This window comes from Lotus japonicus, chromosome 4 (genome assembly GCF_012489685.1).
Source record: "Lotus japonicus ecotype B-129 chromosome 4, LjGifu_v1.2".
NCBI classification, from domain to species: Eukaryota; Viridiplantae; Streptophyta; class Magnoliopsida; order Fabales; family Fabaceae; genus Lotus; species Lotus japonicus.
The window spans coordinates 82,877,354-82,894,067 of NC_080044.1; the positions used below are offsets into that span (position 1 = coordinate 82,877,354).

At 36.2% G+C, this 16,714-nt stretch overlaps 3 protein-coding genes across 3 annotated transcripts; 2 read left to right on the plus strand and 1 right to left on the minus strand.

The window, feature by feature from the left end:
* Positions 1 to 596: 596 nt before the first annotated feature.
* Positions 597 to 5,179, plus strand: LOC130711644 (microtubule-associated protein 70-2-like). Its single transcript, XM_057561346.1, has 11 exons — positions 597 to 1,185; positions 1,293 to 1,378; positions 1,808 to 1,873; positions 1,969 to 2,139; positions 2,236 to 2,406; positions 2,510 to 2,665; positions 2,775 to 2,921; positions 3,065 to 3,136; positions 3,223 to 3,753; positions 3,893 to 4,086; positions 4,661 to 5,179. The coding sequence occupies exons 1-11, from the start codon at positions 981 to 983 to the stop codon at positions 4,698 to 4,700; spliced, it is 1,839 nt and encodes a 612-aa protein (XP_057417329.1). The 5' UTR covers positions 597 to 980; the 3' UTR covers positions 4,701 to 5,179.
* A 1,472-nt stretch (positions 5,180 to 6,651) lies between these two features.
* On the minus strand, positions 6,652 to 8,368 carry LOC130711646 (transcription termination factor MTERF4, chloroplastic). The gene has a single exon (XM_057561347.1). The coding sequence runs from the start codon at positions 8,253 to 8,255 to the stop codon at positions 6,768 to 6,770; it is 1,488 nt and encodes a 495-aa protein (XP_057417330.1). The 5' UTR covers positions 8,256 to 8,368; the 3' UTR covers positions 6,652 to 6,767.
* Positions 8,369 to 9,333: 965 nt separating this feature from the next.
* Positions 9,334 to 16,389, plus strand: LOC130711647 (phragmoplastin DRP1C). The gene is made up of 16 exons (XM_057561348.1): positions 9,334 to 9,688; positions 9,794 to 9,857; positions 10,450 to 10,557; positions 11,098 to 11,199; positions 11,670 to 11,720; positions 11,825 to 11,886; positions 12,060 to 12,150; positions 12,241 to 12,305; positions 12,446 to 12,640; positions 12,819 to 12,938; positions 13,034 to 13,104; positions 13,251 to 13,476; positions 14,201 to 14,251; positions 14,782 to 15,034; positions 15,217 to 15,356; positions 16,048 to 16,389. The coding sequence occupies exons 1-16, from the start codon at positions 9,557 to 9,559 to the stop codon at positions 16,171 to 16,173; spliced, it is 1,857 nt and encodes a 618-aa protein (XP_057417331.1). The 5' UTR covers positions 9,334 to 9,556; the 3' UTR covers positions 16,174 to 16,389.
* Positions 16,390 to 16,714: the final 325 nt, after the last annotated feature.

A 16,714-nucleotide genomic window follows, 5' to 3' on the forward strand; every position in this document is an offset into this window, starting at 1 on the left:
TTTTTAGAGAACTAAAGTGTTATGTTTCAAGACACTTTTGTCATGTTCTATTTTACCTTATACAATAAACATGAAAATTAGTTGACTAACTAATTGATCTAAAATATTTATTAATCAGTTTTTAGTTTAGTTTAATGTATAATACAAATTTTTTTTTGTATTTATAATAAATTTCAATTGAGTTATACATTTTAGTGGGTAGTTGAATAGCTAATGACTTAGACAAATTTATTCATTTTTAATATAAATATTTTTTGCTTTCAAAAATAAATAAATTACTATTAACTATCAAATTTATTTTAGGAAGCACAAATAAATCAAATTTTTTTATTTGTAAAGCTAGTCACTTTCAGTTATTATTATTACTTAAAAGAAATTCCTCATGTAGTAATTAATAATTAAAATAATATTAATATTTAATTTAAAATATGAGAAATTGAAAAGTTGAATAGAAATTTGTTTAACTTACATTATTTAATGCATTTAATATGTATAGCTCAAGTGAGCTTTACATATATATATATATAGATATAGAAGATATAAGTAGCATTAGATTAGATTAGATAGAGGCATTAATAATTGATTAGAGAGAAAGAGTTATAACTAGTTAGTGTGTTTCTGTGTCACTCACTCACTCAGTATTGGTCTGCTTAATCTTAAACTGTGCTAGCTGTATACACTGATCACTCAGATTTGTTTAATCAAATCAATCTCACTATCACTCTCTCTTCACTATAACCAGGAAACAACAACTCATTCAAACAAAATAAATTTAAATTAAAAAACAAAAAACAAATCCTCAAAGCCCAGATTTAAATTCACAAGCTAGAGAGAGAAGCAACCATAAACTATGAAACTGAAATTCTCTCTAATTCTCTCTCTAAAACCACCGTCACGTTTTCGTTGCTGCATTTCGGATCTTCAGAGGTAGGAGGAGAATCTGGATGTGAGTGATTGCGCCGGCATCGGTTAGATCGGCTATGGCGGAGTACTCCGGCGAAGGTGGACTTGAGGCGGCGCCGCTGGCGATGTCTGGATCGTTCAAGGAAGGGAAGAGCTCGTCGTCGTCGCGGAGGCGAGTGCCGTCGAGGAGGCCGAGTTTGGATGCGGATGAGTTCATGAACTTGCTTCACGGTTCGGATCCGGTGAAGTTGGAGCTCAATCGGCTTGAGAATGAAGTCAAAGGTGTGAAAATGCGGTTCGATCTGAAGAGTTTTTCGCTTGATTTTTTTTTGCTTCGTGTTGTTGATTTGTTGTTGACTGTGGTGGCGTGTGTGTCTGTGTGGTTGCAGATAAGGACAGAGAATTATCTGAAGCTCAGGCGGAGATCAAAGCCTTGAGGCAATCTGAACGGCTCAGAGAAAAGGCTGTTGAAGAGGTAACCTCTGATTTTCTAGCTTCGTTGAATTCATTGCATTAATTATGAATTTCTATAATGATCATGCTACTGTAATGCAAACTTGTCTTGCTAATTTAGGAGGTTTTTACTTCTTGATGATATTGATTTGAGTTTGCTTTTAGTGTTTATGATATACATTTTATAATAGAGTCATTATGCAATTGGTTTAGTATCATATATTTATGCAGTGATTTTGTTTTGGCTGATTTTGTTGTAATCATTTCAAAAATTCATTTGCTTAAATCATTCTTTGCATTGTTTACATAAATGATTGGTTACTCTGAGAACTTGATGATTTGCCATAATTTCACTTGTTCATGTTAATGCTGCTTCTTAATTCATGGTTTAGTTACTGAGTCAACTTGAAATTTGACTTTATTTTCTGTTTTTTTTCTTCCTGTATTGTAGCTTACTGAAGAATTGTCAAGGATTGATGGGAAGCTGAAGTTAACAGAATCTCTTCTAGAAAGCAAAGTATTGCTTGGACTTGAGCCTCTATCAACTTTAGGAATGAGTAATTTTATTTTTCCAGCATGTGATGTGTTGACTGAACTGAGTATTCTTTGCAGAATCTTGAAATAAAGAAAATCAATGATGAGAAGAAAGCGTCAATGGCTGCTCAGTTTGCAGCTGAAGCCACTCTTCGAAGGGTCCATGCTGCTCAGAAGGATGATGACATGCCTCCTATAGAGGCCATTCTTGCTCCTCTAGAGGCTGAACTCAAGCTTGCTCGACAAGAGGTATGACCTTCTTTTACTTCAAATGGTAATTCCTGTCAGAAAATACTGAATAAAGGGTGATTTATGTCATTGTTTCATTTGATTTGTCTCTTGCAGATTGCTAAACTTCAAGACGATAACAAAGCTTTAGATCGTCTTACCAAATCTAAAGAAGCAGCACTTGTTGAAGCGGAGAGGACTGTTAAGGCTGCCTTGGCTAAGGCCTCCATGGTGGATGATCTCCAAAATAAAAATCAAGAGCTAATGAAACAGATTGAGATTTGCCAGGTATTTGCAATCTTGTATGATGTCACTCTTTTAAAGTACATCATAACCATAATAAATTAATAATGTAACTTATTATACCTTGTATTGTCAACATCTCTCACAGGAAGAAAATAAAATTTTGGACAAAATGCATAGACTGAAGGTGGCAGAGGTTGAAAAGCTTACTCAAACTGTCAGGGAACTAGAAGAGGCTGTTCTTGCAGGGGGTGCAGCTGCTAATGCTGTGAGAGATTATCAGAGGAAAGTTCAAGAAATGAATGTAATGTGTTATTTTCACCAAGTTCGCTCTTCCAGTTGATTTACTCATTATTATTTATTGCTTTTGTTAAGAGCATCTCAACTAAAACACTTTTTGCTTGATATTGTAGGAAGAAAGAAAAACTCTTGATCGGGAGTTGGCTCGTGCCAAGGTATCAGCTAACAGAGTAGCTGTAGCAGTAGCAAATGAATGGAAAGATGCTAATGATAAAGTGATGCCTGTCAAACAATGGCTTGAAGAACGACGATTCTTACAGGTGGGTAGTATTTCTCAGTCCTTTGTATTTAATCTTTTTTTCGTTTCTTTCTTGTTTTATTTTTGGTACAATAAATTTTCCTGCATCTGGCTTCACATAAACCTGGTTTCTTCATTTTTACCAAACTATGTCCTTGCTTGCAGGGAGAGATGCAGCAACTTCGAGATAAGCTTGCTATAGCTGAGCGTACTTCAAAGTCCGAAGCACAGTTAAAAGTAATAATCTGGTTTTACAGCCTGCATGTATTAACTTAGAAGATAAGTTCTGCCGTTACTCAAGGTAAACCTTTTACTATTTTCAGGAAAAATATCAATTACGGCTTAAAGTGCTTCAAGAGACTTTGAGAGAAACTTCTAACAGTATTAATCGCGGCACCTCAGAGGGAAGATGTGTTAGCAATGGGCCTTCTCGACGTCAATCTCTAGGTGGAGCTGATAACATCTCCAAACTAACTTCCAACGGGTTTCTACCTAAGAGAACATTATCCTTTCAACTAAAGCCCTCTGTGTCCTCCAGCACAGTTTTGAAGAATGCTAAAGGCACATCTAAATCTTTTGACGGTGGCTCAAGATCACTAGAAAGGAGTAAAATTCTTCTGAATGGAAAGCCTCCAAGTTCCTCATTTAACCAGTCTTCTGAAAGGACCAAAGACAAAGAGGAAAAAGACAATTGGAAAGGAAATTCAGATAAGCCAAATGAGCCCCCAGTAGTAGATGTGGAGGATAATGTTCCAGGAGTTTTGTATGATTTGCTGCAGAAAGAGGTCTTGGCCTTGAGAAAAGCTGGTCATGAAAAAGATCAAAGCCTAAAAGACAAAGATGATGCCATTGAGGTAATCTTAGCTAATTGACAAATGTAATCTTAGCTAATCTGGCCAGGATTTTATTTCTACTTGTTTTGGATTTCAGTCTTAGACTTCTAATTGATCAATTTAATCTTAGCTAATTGTTGAGATGACTATTTTCTGCCAGATGCTAGCGAAGAAAGTGGATACATTGACCAAAGCCATGGAAGTTGAGGCAAAGAAGATGAGAAGGGAAGTAGCTTCCATGGAGAAGGAGGTAGCTGCAATGCGTATAGAGAAAGAACAAGATAGCAGATCAAAGCGTTTCAGCAGTGTAAAGGGCCCTATGAACAGTGCTCAGCATCAGCTTGTTTCCGGGAGGTACTTTTATTTCTGTCCTTTTTATCACATTCTTGTGCAATTTATTTAATGATGTGCTATGGCTTGTTGTTTTGTGCAAATGATTATCACATAGAACTCCTCTTTTCTCTTCATATTATCCAAACAATTGAGCAATTACAATCATACAAAAAATAAGTGGGTAAAAAAATGCACTCAAGAAGGTAGATAATTAATAGTATTCAGCTTAACTAGATATCCTTAATATTGAGCTCTCACTTTAGATTTAAAGAAGGGTAAATATTATTTACTTATAAGTAATATGATCAGTGCTCATGGAATCTGATTGTTGCAATGCTCTGGGTCAGGTCAAGGATCTCTTTCCTGATATTGTGTAATCTTTATTTATCCAGACTCGTAAGTGTGCCCCTGTTGAAGTTAGACTGGGACCGGTTCAGATTTATGAAGCAAAACAATAGGGATTTGGGATGTGAACTATTTGATATTTGTGTTGCTAACTAAGATTGAAATTTCAAATCTTACTGCCTTTTGTTTCTCATGTTTCTGCTTTCCCCAATAACTTGGGTGACTGATGGGCAATCTTATATCTGTGCAGAAATGGGGCACGGGGAGGGCTAACACGCAGCACCCAATGACAATAGGTCTCTTGCGCCGGCACTATGAAGTGAACTTCCATAGCATCATTCTTCTGCCCTTGTTTATTTCTGTTTTACTTTTGTCGTTTTTCCCCCAATTGATTATGAGATTGTAACTGGCGTATCCGACGACAGTTGTTGATGATATAAGCCATGGATTGAGGGTAAGAAAAGAAGTATGCATCTGACCTAGACTGTGGTGCTCTCTGCTTAGAGAGAGAGAGAGAGATCGGCTAGGAAGCCAGGCAAAGGAAGACGATTAACTCGGAACTAACTTTCAGCTTTTCTTTGAGTGGCTGTGTGGTTGTATAGGTAGCTTTATTTATCTTCCCTCTTTTTGGCGGTTGATATTTGTAATACGCAGATAGTGTGATTGTGTTGGTTCAGGTTTGTTAATAGCTTTGTAAACAGATCAAGATCTAAGCTTATTTGGTTGTGTAATACTCTCTTAGTTTACGCTGATTTCATGTTTGAGTGAAGCGTGGGGTGCTGCTTTTTCATTATTTCTCTGTTGTTAAAGTTACAAGGTTAATAACTTCAAACCATGTATGTATTACCTACCACCTCTTATTCAAATAGTAGCCAACGAGATTTAAAATCAAACAAGTATTGTAGGAAAATTGCTTTGTAATATTTTAATGTTCCATTTATGAAACTACATTTTTTATTCCTGTAATAGGGAGTACCCATCAAAATCACTTTCAATAACCAGTTTGCGTTTATTCCATCAACAAATAGCTTGCTTAGAATATGGTATATATATATAATTTCAGCCTTTTAGTCGGTTGATATACAATTAACTAGCTAGATGGATGAAGCCTAAATTTTTTCCACTAACATTCATTCATTTTTGAATCTCATTACCTAGCATGGTTACATCACCTCACTAGCATTGTCCAGAGTCCACTCTCCCTCCTCACCTTGATGACTTCTCTTTGCTACTCGCATGATCTCTTAACTAGATGACATCACCACTCATGGTCAAACATCTATCATCGCTTGAAGAGCATAAAGTGAATTGGGGGATTTTTAAAAAGTACTATAAAAAGTGAAACTATTTAGCCAAAAAAGTAATTTATCAATGGGTAATTTTGGTTGGGAAAAGAAATTAATTAGAAAATGAAACTGTTGCAAGATCCTTGTTAATTTTTTTTGCGATGGATTATATATCCGTCACAAAAATACTTGTCAGCTTGTTCACGAAAATAAATCCTTTACTATTTTGCGACGGACAGAAAGTTCGTCACAAAATCCTTATGCCAGATGAATTTAGCGACGGAAGTTAGAGAGAAATATTATCGGTCACAAAATCTTGTCAGCGTTTATTGCAACGGACAGAAGGTCCGTCACAAAATCCAGATAAACCAGGTGAACTTTGCGAAGAAAACTATGCAAAATCTTGTCAGATTTTTTGCGACGAACAGGAAGTCCGTCACAATCCATAACAGATAGGTGAATTTAGCGAGGAAATTGGAGAGGGATGTGTTCCGTCGCAAATGTCATCGTCCGAATCTGTGACGGCTTTTGCATTGTATTAATTTTCTGTCGCAGAAAACCCTAACCTCATGTTGGTAATTTATTTTTAAACTATATTTTTTGGTAAATTACTTTATTTTTTACATTATTTGAAACAGTGAATTGTGGTGAATCTGATTTCTTTCGGCTGATATTAATCCAATTTCAATTGTCAAAGCTCAGACCACCAAGCACATCAAACCATTAGTTCTTGGCTACTCCAACAAGTGACATTGTAGAGGCCGCCTTGTCTTAAATTGACCTTGATTTTTTTTTGATAAACAAATGAAATATATTGAAATGAAGTACAAGGGAGAAAGTTGAGGGCAAGATAACTAACATGTACTGCATGTTATCTTTGTTTCAGAACATCCTACGCCTCCAAGTGCATAATGAACATGTAGAAAACTTCAAATGCCGATTATTGGCAACAATGGAATGTAACAATAAAATAAAATTGAAAGATAGAAATCATTGTACTCATTTGATGACAATTATACATTGTAATTATTGCAACTATAGTAGCAAAAAAACAATATATGTATTGTTAAGCTAAAGAGAAACAGTTCGTCTATATAGCATTTCATCATCACTCTCCTCTTCTTCATCTGACAATATCGCATTGCCAGGTAGCTCTAATTTCCCCCCCATAAAGAACGATGGACCGACACTTTCAGATTCAATGTAATTACCCTGCAATCTCTCTTCAAATCTCTGGTCACTACAATTCAGCATCCAATTCAAAGAACACCTTATCCCCTTGCTCTTTAACCTCTGGTACCTGGGTTTAATCCTGGATTCCAAACTATAAGTGAAGTATTCAGGGAACTCTACAAGCTCTTTTACGGGCCTCCCCATCTCAGTCTTGAAGAAGTAAAAACTGTTCTTCATGAGCTCAACTCGCAGCGCAACTAACTGAGGACACTTGACGACCATGCTAGCCACATCCTGCGACAGAATCGCCCTACCGAGGAGGAACTCAACAGGCTTCATGATCACATTCTGGTGAAGGCTAACCACCTGTGGCATCTTCTCCACCACCCTCGCAAACCCTTCAGGATCAATCTTCAGCTTCAAACTGAAAAAGTACTGCTGCGAAGACATTTTCGCCTTAACAGGAAGCCCGAGAATCTGAGGGTATTGAGCAATAATGGAAGGCAGACATTCCTTCCTTACCCCAAAACTGACCAAACAATCCACATTTGGTTTCACAGTTTCTTCAAGATCATACCCAAGTATATAAGCTCTCTTCTCCAACATCCTTGCCAAAATCTTCTTAGGCAACCCCAAAGAAACCAAGTAGTCAATGAGAGGCTTTATCATAGTCCCAACTCTCATCCCCAACATATAAGGATACTGAGTAATCATTGGACCAATATCTCTAGGATTCACACCAATACTAATAAGATAAGCCACTGAAGTACTCATGGTACCCTCAAGCTTGAACCCTAAAAGCTCAGGGTACTTCAGCAGCACATACCCAATATCCTGCCTCTCCACATCAAGCCCTCTGAGGAATTTAACAACAGGGGCAAGCTCAACAATGACACTAGCATGCAAAACCTGAGGGTAACTCTTAACAAACTCCCCAAGCTTAGACCTAGAAATCCCAATTTTCTCCAAGTACCCCAACACAGGGATCATGTTTTTCCTCACACTGCAACCCAACATCAAAGGGTAATTGTTGATATCATCCACAGTCAAACCCAGCTTCTGAAGAAACTCAACGCGCTCCCTCATGACATCAACAGTGGAAGGAAGCTCGAGGTCGTGCAATTCATCAGGGATGATTCCCAAACCCTTGAGGTAGTCGAAGATGATGACACGCGACACGAGCTTCTCCTTGCGGCCTTGAATGACGCCCCAGGTTACAGAGGGCATCTCGTATTCAGGGAAATTGGAGGAGGATGATGATGATTGCGTTCTGTAGAAGAGTAAAACCCTAGGGGTTGGAGAAAAGGGGTGTGGAACTGCATTGAGATGGTGGGAAATTAGCTTGGGGATTGTGAATAAGTTCAGGAGTTTTCTTCTTGTGAGCATTGATTGAGGGTTGAAGCGAAGAATCGAAGAAACTGGAAGTGCAGAAGAACAGTGGAAATGGATGAAATGGTGGTTTGTTTCAACAGTGATCGAAGAAGATGAAATGGAGGCTCAGGGAGAGAGTGAGGGAAGGGGAGCAAATCCGGGCTTTCCTTCTAGCCCATTTCTGTTTGTTGGGCCTGACATAACAAAAGTGGGCCCAAAACTTCAAATTCTAACATTTGTTTTTTCTTCTTGAATTTAAGACTTTCTAATTCTAATGTATAAGAACAAAAACTTTCAATTATGAAACTTGAAATTCAGGGGAAAACATTATATGAACAAATGTATACTTTTGTATCTCTAGATTTCCTTCTTGGAAGGATATGTGGGGAATGCAAAATGGTGTTTGATATCGTATCCTACTTTTAGATGGATATCACTTGACCAATTGAACTAGATTTTACCGTGTGAGTACAACCTCCTTTTAAGCAGGATGTGAGAGGAGTTGTAAGAGATTACTATATTGCTTTTATAGACACTTTATTTAAAAAATTGAACTCTTGTTCTACACTTCATACGAGATTATGAGTTATTATTCTATTAGGATTGAATATTGCTACGTCATGAGGCTTGATCACGAAATGGTGGTGAAGATGAATGTCATTTTATTTCGAATCATCCCATTTGAGTTAGTGCTAACCACTTGTCGATTAAAAAAAAAACTACTTGTCATTATTATATCACGATAAATAATGTAATAATCAAATTTGATAAATGTATTTACACAAATTCATTGATGATAGGTTCGTACAGAAACCATGAAGAGTTAACTAATGAAAAAGCAATTTACCATCAACTAAAATTTGAAAAGGAGAGGAACATACAAAATAGAATTCAAATATTGTGGAATGTGGATGTCATGTCAGAGCTCAATAATCTTGGAATGGTGACTTTAGAACTAACTAGCTGTTACGTTAAGGACATGTGTGAAGTGACCATTTACCCCAATCACCATTCACCCCCAACATGAAATGAAATAAAAATAAACAAAGTACCGTTTAATTTATTTATTTATTTATTTATTTTGAGTTTGGTATCTTCGTTTTGTCCGTGCATTTGCATTCTCTCTAGTTTCCATATTTGTTTCTGTTGCGTTGCGTTGTGTTGATGTCTGAACGCGCATTCCACATTTCAAATTAACTCATCTCGCGATTCACATCATCATCGTCTTCATTCCTTCCCAATCTCAATCTCACTGATCCATCCGATTTCCTCTGATCCGATCCGATCCGTGTTTTTCCCCTCGGATCCATCCAAAAATGGCGACGATGACGAGCTTGATCGGTCTTATCAATAAGATCCAACGAGCCTGCACCGTCTTGGGCGATCACGGCGGTGAGGGCTTGTCCCTCTGGGAGGCTCTTCCCTCCGTCGCCGTCGTCGGTGGACAGGTATCTTCTATCTTCTTCTTTTCCACCTCCTTTTTCAAACCATAACTAGCAATGCTTTTGTATTTCTAACTCCTTTGTATTTTTTATGTGGAATGTTAATCTCAGAGTTCAGGGAAATCGTCAGTGCTGGAAAGTGTGGTCGGAAGGGATTTTCTGCCTCGTGGATCTGGTAATCTCACCTCACTCTCTTTTCATACTGTTTTCTGCATTTCATCATCGAGATCTATTCAGCAATCACAATGTAGTTCAATAACTAGTAAACAATATATGTCAACTTCAAACTCTTTTCACAAGCTTCTCAGCTGATGAATTATCGCTTACACATATTTGAAAGTTATTTTCAGCTTATTTCAAAAGACATCCCAAATAAGCTTATGATTAAGTTCATATGTGATAAGCTTATGGATCCATAAGCGCTTAGTTAAATTGTTTACCCAAACATATAGATATATAAGAAAGGATGCTATGCTGGGTTAGTGGGTAGTAGTAGTAGTGGTTACTGTTTAGGTTACAAAATGCTTCAAAGTTGAGGTGAACTATTACCATCCAGCTTGATACAGGAGTTGTTTGTTGCTAGTTTAACAAGTTTTTGATAAATTTTAAGTTTACTGCAAATAGCTGCTCCTAGGTGATCAATGACTGTGGTCCTTTTTTTTTTCTTCGTGCATTATTATTTCATTGATGGCAGTGGGAGGGTGATTGCTTTTGTTTCCCTGAATGAATGGCTTTATGACGTTGTCTTTCACTGTTTGTATTGGAAGGTATTGTAACACGGAGGCCGCTAGTGCTGCAACTTCATAAGGTCGAACAAGGGCAGCAGGAGTATGCTGAGTTTCTTCACATGCCAAGAAAGAAATTCACAGACTTTGGTAAATGAAGTTGTTAACCAAGATATTTCCTGTTTCTGTTTCACTAAGATGTGCAATAATGAGTAGCTAGCATCGTGTATGGCTGCTTAAATAATCTTCATTTCGTTTTATAGTAATATGCTATCATCAGCCAAAGTAGACTTCATCGAGCTTAATGGATAATTTACTCTTGTAGAGGGTGGTAGATTTATCCACTTGTGTAAAAAATTTACCAGTTATTGGTAGGTTACAACAAAAATTCATTCCGTTTCTGACAAACCTGAGTTTCGAACTGGGAATGATTTATAATACTCACCACATGTCTTGATAATTGAGGCTACAATTATGGTTGGGAAAGATGTAAAACTCTGAAGGATTTATGATGTTTGTGGTTGGGGATTTAGAATGTTTGTGGTTGGGGATTTACAATGTTTGTCTATGTGTCCATTGTTCAGTATGGCTAACAAGTAACACACGGTTGCAGACTTGCAGATGCATTAGTTTATTCTTTGTAGATTCCAAACCAAATGGTTTTCTTATGTTCCTTTAATGCCCATGCAGCTGCTGTGAGGAAGGAAATAGCAGATGAAACAGATCGTATAACTGGAAAGACAAAAGCAATTTCTAACATTCCAATTCAACTCAGCATTTATTCGCCAAATGGTTTGTATTTGCATTATCCATTTATAACATTGATAGATTAAACTTGGAAGCAATTTGATTGAGGCCTTATCAAATAGTGTAATATTGCCTTGTATGTATTTTTACGATTTAGGAATGCTAGTAACATCCTCTCAAATACTCTATTATTTGGTAAAATCATGTGATCCCTCTAAATTATGTAGGTCCCACTCACTATTTAATGTGAACAACTCCCTATTTGGAGAGATCCATATGATTTTCTCTTTTATCTCAACATCTTCATGGCGTGTTGCACTTGCTGGTTATCTGGAAATAATAATTTCTTTTGGCTGAAAAACATGAAGTTTATCTTTTAATTTGCACCCTCCCTGTTGGGAAATGGGAATACAAAAGAGACATATTTTCTTCTTCACTAATAATGCCTTCTTTCCATATGACTCTATGGTTTGAGATATTAGATTAATGATGATTTTTTGGGGCTTTTTCTGCAGTTGTGAACTTAACCCTCATAGATCTTCCTGGGTTGACGAAGGTTGCAGTAGGTAAGCCTTAATATATTTCCCAGTACTATATACAAATTGAGTGGCATTTTGAGAAGACTCATCAGAATTTCTAATGTATAATGAAATTTTGGCTTCTTTGACAGAGGGACAACAGGACAGTATTGTTCAAGATATTGAAAACATGGTCCGTTCGTATATTGAGAAGGTAACTATACTCTAGAGATACAATTTAAAATTTAATATTGAACAAGCACGATATTGAGAACTTAAACATGGTCCCTTTCTATTGTATTTTTTCCCAGATTCTTAACTGATTCGTAACATTTACCTCTCTGATGTTTCTCATAAACTATCTAATTGAGTTCTTTGATTGTGTAGCCAAATTGCATTATCTTAGCTATTTCTCCTGCCAATCAAGATATTGCCACTTCAGATGCCATAAAAATTGCAAGGGAAGTTGATCCTTCAGGTATGGTTGTCTATGCTGCATGGAATTCCAAGAAACACTATGTTTTTCCCAATGTCTTTTTTTTAATTTCTTCTTTTATTATTATTTCAGGTGAAAGAACATTTGGTGTGGTTACAAAACTTGATCTTATGGACAAAGGAACAAATGCAGTTGATGTATGATTTCTATAACAACTGCATGATTATCTTCTGTTTTGGTCTTCAATAACTTCAATTGATTTCAATGTAATTAAGTGTGAACTTATAGTTTATCAGTGAGTGTAAATTGATGGGTGTTATTCATGTGAATCTTGAAGGTTCTTGAGGGAAGGTCATACAGACTGCAGCACCCATGGGTTGGAATTGTGAATCGTTCACAAGCTGATATTAATAAAAATGTTGATATGATTGTTGCTCGTAGAAAGGAACGTGAATATTTTGAGACAAGTCCGGAATATGGACATTTGGCACATAAAATGGGCTCAGAATATCTTGCTAAGCTTCTATCTCAGGTATTTTCATTAGTTTTTTTTTTGATAGGCATTTTTATTAGTATTTTCTATTTCATTCCAGTCATTTTCTCTAGCATTTTTATTATGTTACTAAACTTACTATTGTTAAATGGTTTTCTAATTCATTCTATGATCACCGACTTTCTTTCCTTTCTTTAACCGCCTTTTATGACTTCAGCATTTGGAACAAGTTATCAGGCAGAAGATACCTAGTATCATTGCCTTAATAAACAAGACCATTGACGAGCTTAATGCCCAGTTGGACCTTATTGGCAGGCCGATTGCTGTGGACTCCGGGGTCAGAACTGAGATCTGAAATTAATTTTCTTAGATTTGAAAGTAGTCGATTCCTGGTTGTGCATGTGAACTAAATTGTGCTACTTGTTTATGTAGGCCCAACTATACACCATTTTAGAGATGTGTCGTGCTTTTGACAAAGTATTTAAGGAACACCTAGATGGAGGGTAAGTTCTGTATTAAGTCTTAGCATTACCTTGTATTATGCAATTGTTTTCTTTTCCAAAGAATGAATTTATACGTTATTTTTCCTGCTTATACTGTTAACCTTTGGAGCTAATCTAATTGATTACGTCACCAACTGCTATTTCAGACGTCCTGGAGGTGATCGGATATATGGAGTTTTTGATCACCAATTACCAGCTGCTTTAAAAAAACTCCCCTTCGATCGTCATCTGAACTTAAAAAATGTGCAGAGAGTTGTGACAGAAGCTGATGGGTATCAGCCCCATCTCATTGCTCCAGAACAGGGTTATAGAAGACTTATTGAAGGGTCTATCGGCTATTTCAAAGGCCCAGCTGAAGCTTCTGTGGATGCTGTAATCTTCTTAACTTTACTATATTTTGCTACAGACTGTCATTCTGTTTCTTGGTCTCTTACTCCTACGTGGTAGAATTACAAGATATTAAATACTTGGTTATATAAACATCCTTCACCTTTACGTGCTTTGTATTCTTTTCAAAAGAATGCTTTATCTCCTTTCAAGTGGTACATCTTTTCAGTCTAAGTCATGACAAGAGGTGATTTTGAAGGACTTCAAGACCAAATGTTATTCTTTTAAATCATAAATTATCATGAGCATACAAATCCATCTATCAAGAATGTCTTCATAATTTCCTCTTCTTTTCCACCACATCAGTCCAAATATGGTCATTGGTAAAACTGAATTTGCATGCTCCTAAAATCCTGCTGTCAAATTCATTTTGCTTACTCCTCTTTTCTGATGATAGATCATTTCCCAAAGTTGGAATACAGTTGTCTTCAATTCCAAAAACCGTAACTTTGAAATCAGCTTTCTTCGTACCCATTGTGGTATTTGGCAGGCTTCAGTCTATCACATGATGACTTTTTACCAGTGTTTTTTATTCTCCTTTTCTTCCTGTTACTGAATGAAAGAAGGAAGAACTTACTCTGCAAAAAAACGGTTTTCGTCATTCACATTTTATGTAACAACCATTTGTTTACTTTTTCTTGTTAAATTGCCTGGTAAGATTATGTTCTTTGCATTTGTTAATTACATGATTTCTGCTTCTATTCTTCAGGTCCATTTTGTCTTAAAAGAACTTGTACGGAAGTCAATTGCAGAAACTGAGGTAAGCAATATTAATATAACTCTTTCCGACAAGTCATTTTTTCAAATGAATAGTTCTAAATCCTCCCTACTTCCTCCTTCTATTTACTAAATGGAGAAAGTATTGAATTTTTTTATATTTCCATTAAATCATATGCATTTATTTTTTCATTTAATATATTCTTTATATAGTAGAAGGAGGATTTGTAGGAATATACATAAAAGAGTATAACATTGTTCTTTTCTAATATATGCATGCAAGTTGGATGAGACTGTTCTTATTCAACATTTAATTCATCTCTGTCAGTGTTGATTATGGTGTTTCTTTTCTTCGAAGAAAAAATTAGTGAATGTTCAAGAGATAATGATGCTGGACATTCATATCTTAGCACTAAATAACTGATATTAGGTGCCCGTCTCAGGCCTGTAAATAGTACCTGGGAACATTCACTTTAGGTTTTGATGGGCCGCCGTAATATTTTTTATTTTTTTTGGGCGTGGGGAGGACACGAGGAAATGAATCTCACAGGTGTGCAAATTCATGTCATGTAGGAATTAAAAAGATTTCCTACGCTTTCAAATGATATAGCAACCGCTGCAAATGACGCTCTAGAAAGATTCCGTGACGAAAGCAGGAAGACAGTTACACGGTTGGTTGATATGGAGTCTAGCTATCTTACAGTGGAATTTTTCAGGAAGATTAATCTTGAACCAGAAAAGAATCCAAACGGACCACCAAATGCAAATCGGAATGCTCCTCCCCCCACTATGGACAATTATACTGACACTCACCTCCGCAAGATTGGTACATAGTGTTCTACAAGCCTTCTCTCAACATTTACATCCTTTATGAAAAGTAAAGGCTGTTTTAATTTATTCGTCATATTCCTACTTATTTTGGATTTTGTTCGACACTGTTTAAGCTGATCTGTAAAGTTGGACATTGATTATTCTGTTTGTTAAAATATATCATGCTCCTTGTTTCAGGATCAAATGTAAATGCATATATTAACATGGTCTGTGATACGCTTAAGAATACTATACCAAAGGCCGTAGTTTATTGTCAAGTTAGAGAGGCCAAGAGATCATTGCTGAACTACTTCTACGTTCAAGTTGGGAAGAAGGAGGTATGATTTTATATCTTTTGGTTAAATTTTTGCCATCTTAGACACAATTTCCTTTAAGCTGTTCTTTTCATGGTATAGATAAGGACTTGTGTTGGGCTAGCTTGAGTTTACTTATATAATTATATTACAAGTTTGTATATCCATGGAAAACTTAATGAACTTGGTCCAAGTATCTTGGAGAGCTTACAAATTGATTGTTTGTTTGTTCATATCACGGAGAACGTGTAGTAAACGCCGGATGCGGTGAATCTAATTATTTCACCAGATTAAATATTTGAATCTATTGATAGAGATATGGACATGGTAAAACATTGGCCATGAAGTTACTATCTCTATCATTTAAGGCTCCCCGGGTATTTATACTATTGAACCATGTTTAGTACACTGCCCATGTGGAGTATAAGTATTTTGTGGAAAAGACAATAGAAAGCTGGCTACTTTCCTTTTTAAGATTGTTTAAGCAAGATATAGCATGTCCGGATCAGCTTGCAATTTTGACAACCAGACACATAAGCTTCTCCCCATAATTAATTTTGCCTTTAGAATCAACTGTAGATGGATTTCCAAACATGTACAAAGTCAGACTCAATATTAGCGATTTGTCTTGCTTGTTGGTGTAAGATTGATGAAAGCATATGTTGATTGCAACATTGTGTGTGGTAAGAACTGATTTTATGAGCTAATTGTGCAGAAGGAGAAATTGGGAGCTATGTTGGATGAAGACCCAGCTCTTATGGAAAAGAGAACACAAATAGCTAAAAGGCTTGAATTGTACAAGCAAGCTAGGGATGATATTGACTCCGTGGCTTGGAAATAAGGAAGATCCCACGTTTTGCAACAGATACTATGACGAAGATTTGTAATAGATTTTTATAATTTCCATTATTCTTTTCTAATTGAACTCAAACAGAGAAGTCTTACGGCAAGTTGATGTTTGCTTGCATATAATTCTTTTGCCCTAGTGTACAAAGCCTGAGCTCTATGTTGTGATTTTATTGTTTTATATAACTAACGAGTTGTTGGTTATTTATTATGTTCGGTTTTCTTACCACATTGATTAGTTTCGAAGAGCTTTCCATTATGTGTAATTCTTTGCTATGTGAGTCAATAATCTGGAATAGGTGACATGCAAGTTTAACAAAATTTGTCACAATGAAAATCTACGAGACCACTTGCTTAGCATAGCAATAATCTAGTTGGTAGGCTAGAAATGGATAAATTATTAAACAAGCTAGCCTTTATAGTCTTATTAATTTCTAATATTGTATTTTTAATATTATCTTTTTCTAGTAAGTCCTTGTAGTTTAAGATCGTTTTGCTCAAATTACATTAGTGATGATGATGAATTGTTGCATCTG

Excerpts from the sequence above, each read along its gene's own strand:
- LOC130711644 (XM_057561346.1), top strand. The coding sequence starts at position 981 with ATGGCGGAGTACTCCGGCGAAGGTGGACTTGAGGCGGCGCCGCTGGCG. Across the intron at positions 2,407-2,509 it reads AACAGATTGAGATTTGCCAG|GAAGAAAATAAAATTTTGGA; the intron begins GTATTTGCAATC and ends CATCTCTCACAG. Across the intron at positions 2,922-3,064 it reads AAGAACGACGATTCTTACAG|GGAGAGATGCAGCAACTTCG; the intron begins GTGGGTAGTATT and ends CCTTGCTTGCAG.
- LOC130711646 (XM_057561347.1), bottom strand. The coding sequence starts at position 8,255 with ATGCTCACAAGAAGAAAACTCCTGAACTTATTCACAATCCCCAAGCTA.
- LOC130711647 (XM_057561348.1), top strand. The coding sequence starts at position 9,557 with ATGGCGACGATGACGAGCTTGATCGGTCTTATCAATAAGATCCAACGA. Across the intron at positions 9,689-9,793 it reads TCGCCGTCGTCGGTGGACAG|AGTTCAGGGAAATCGTCAGT; the intron begins GTATCTTCTATC and ends TGTTAATCTCAG. Across the intron at positions 13,477-14,200 it reads CTGAAGCTTCTGTGGATGCT|GTCCATTTTGTCTTAAAAGA; the intron begins GTAATCTTCTTA and ends TCTATTCTTCAG.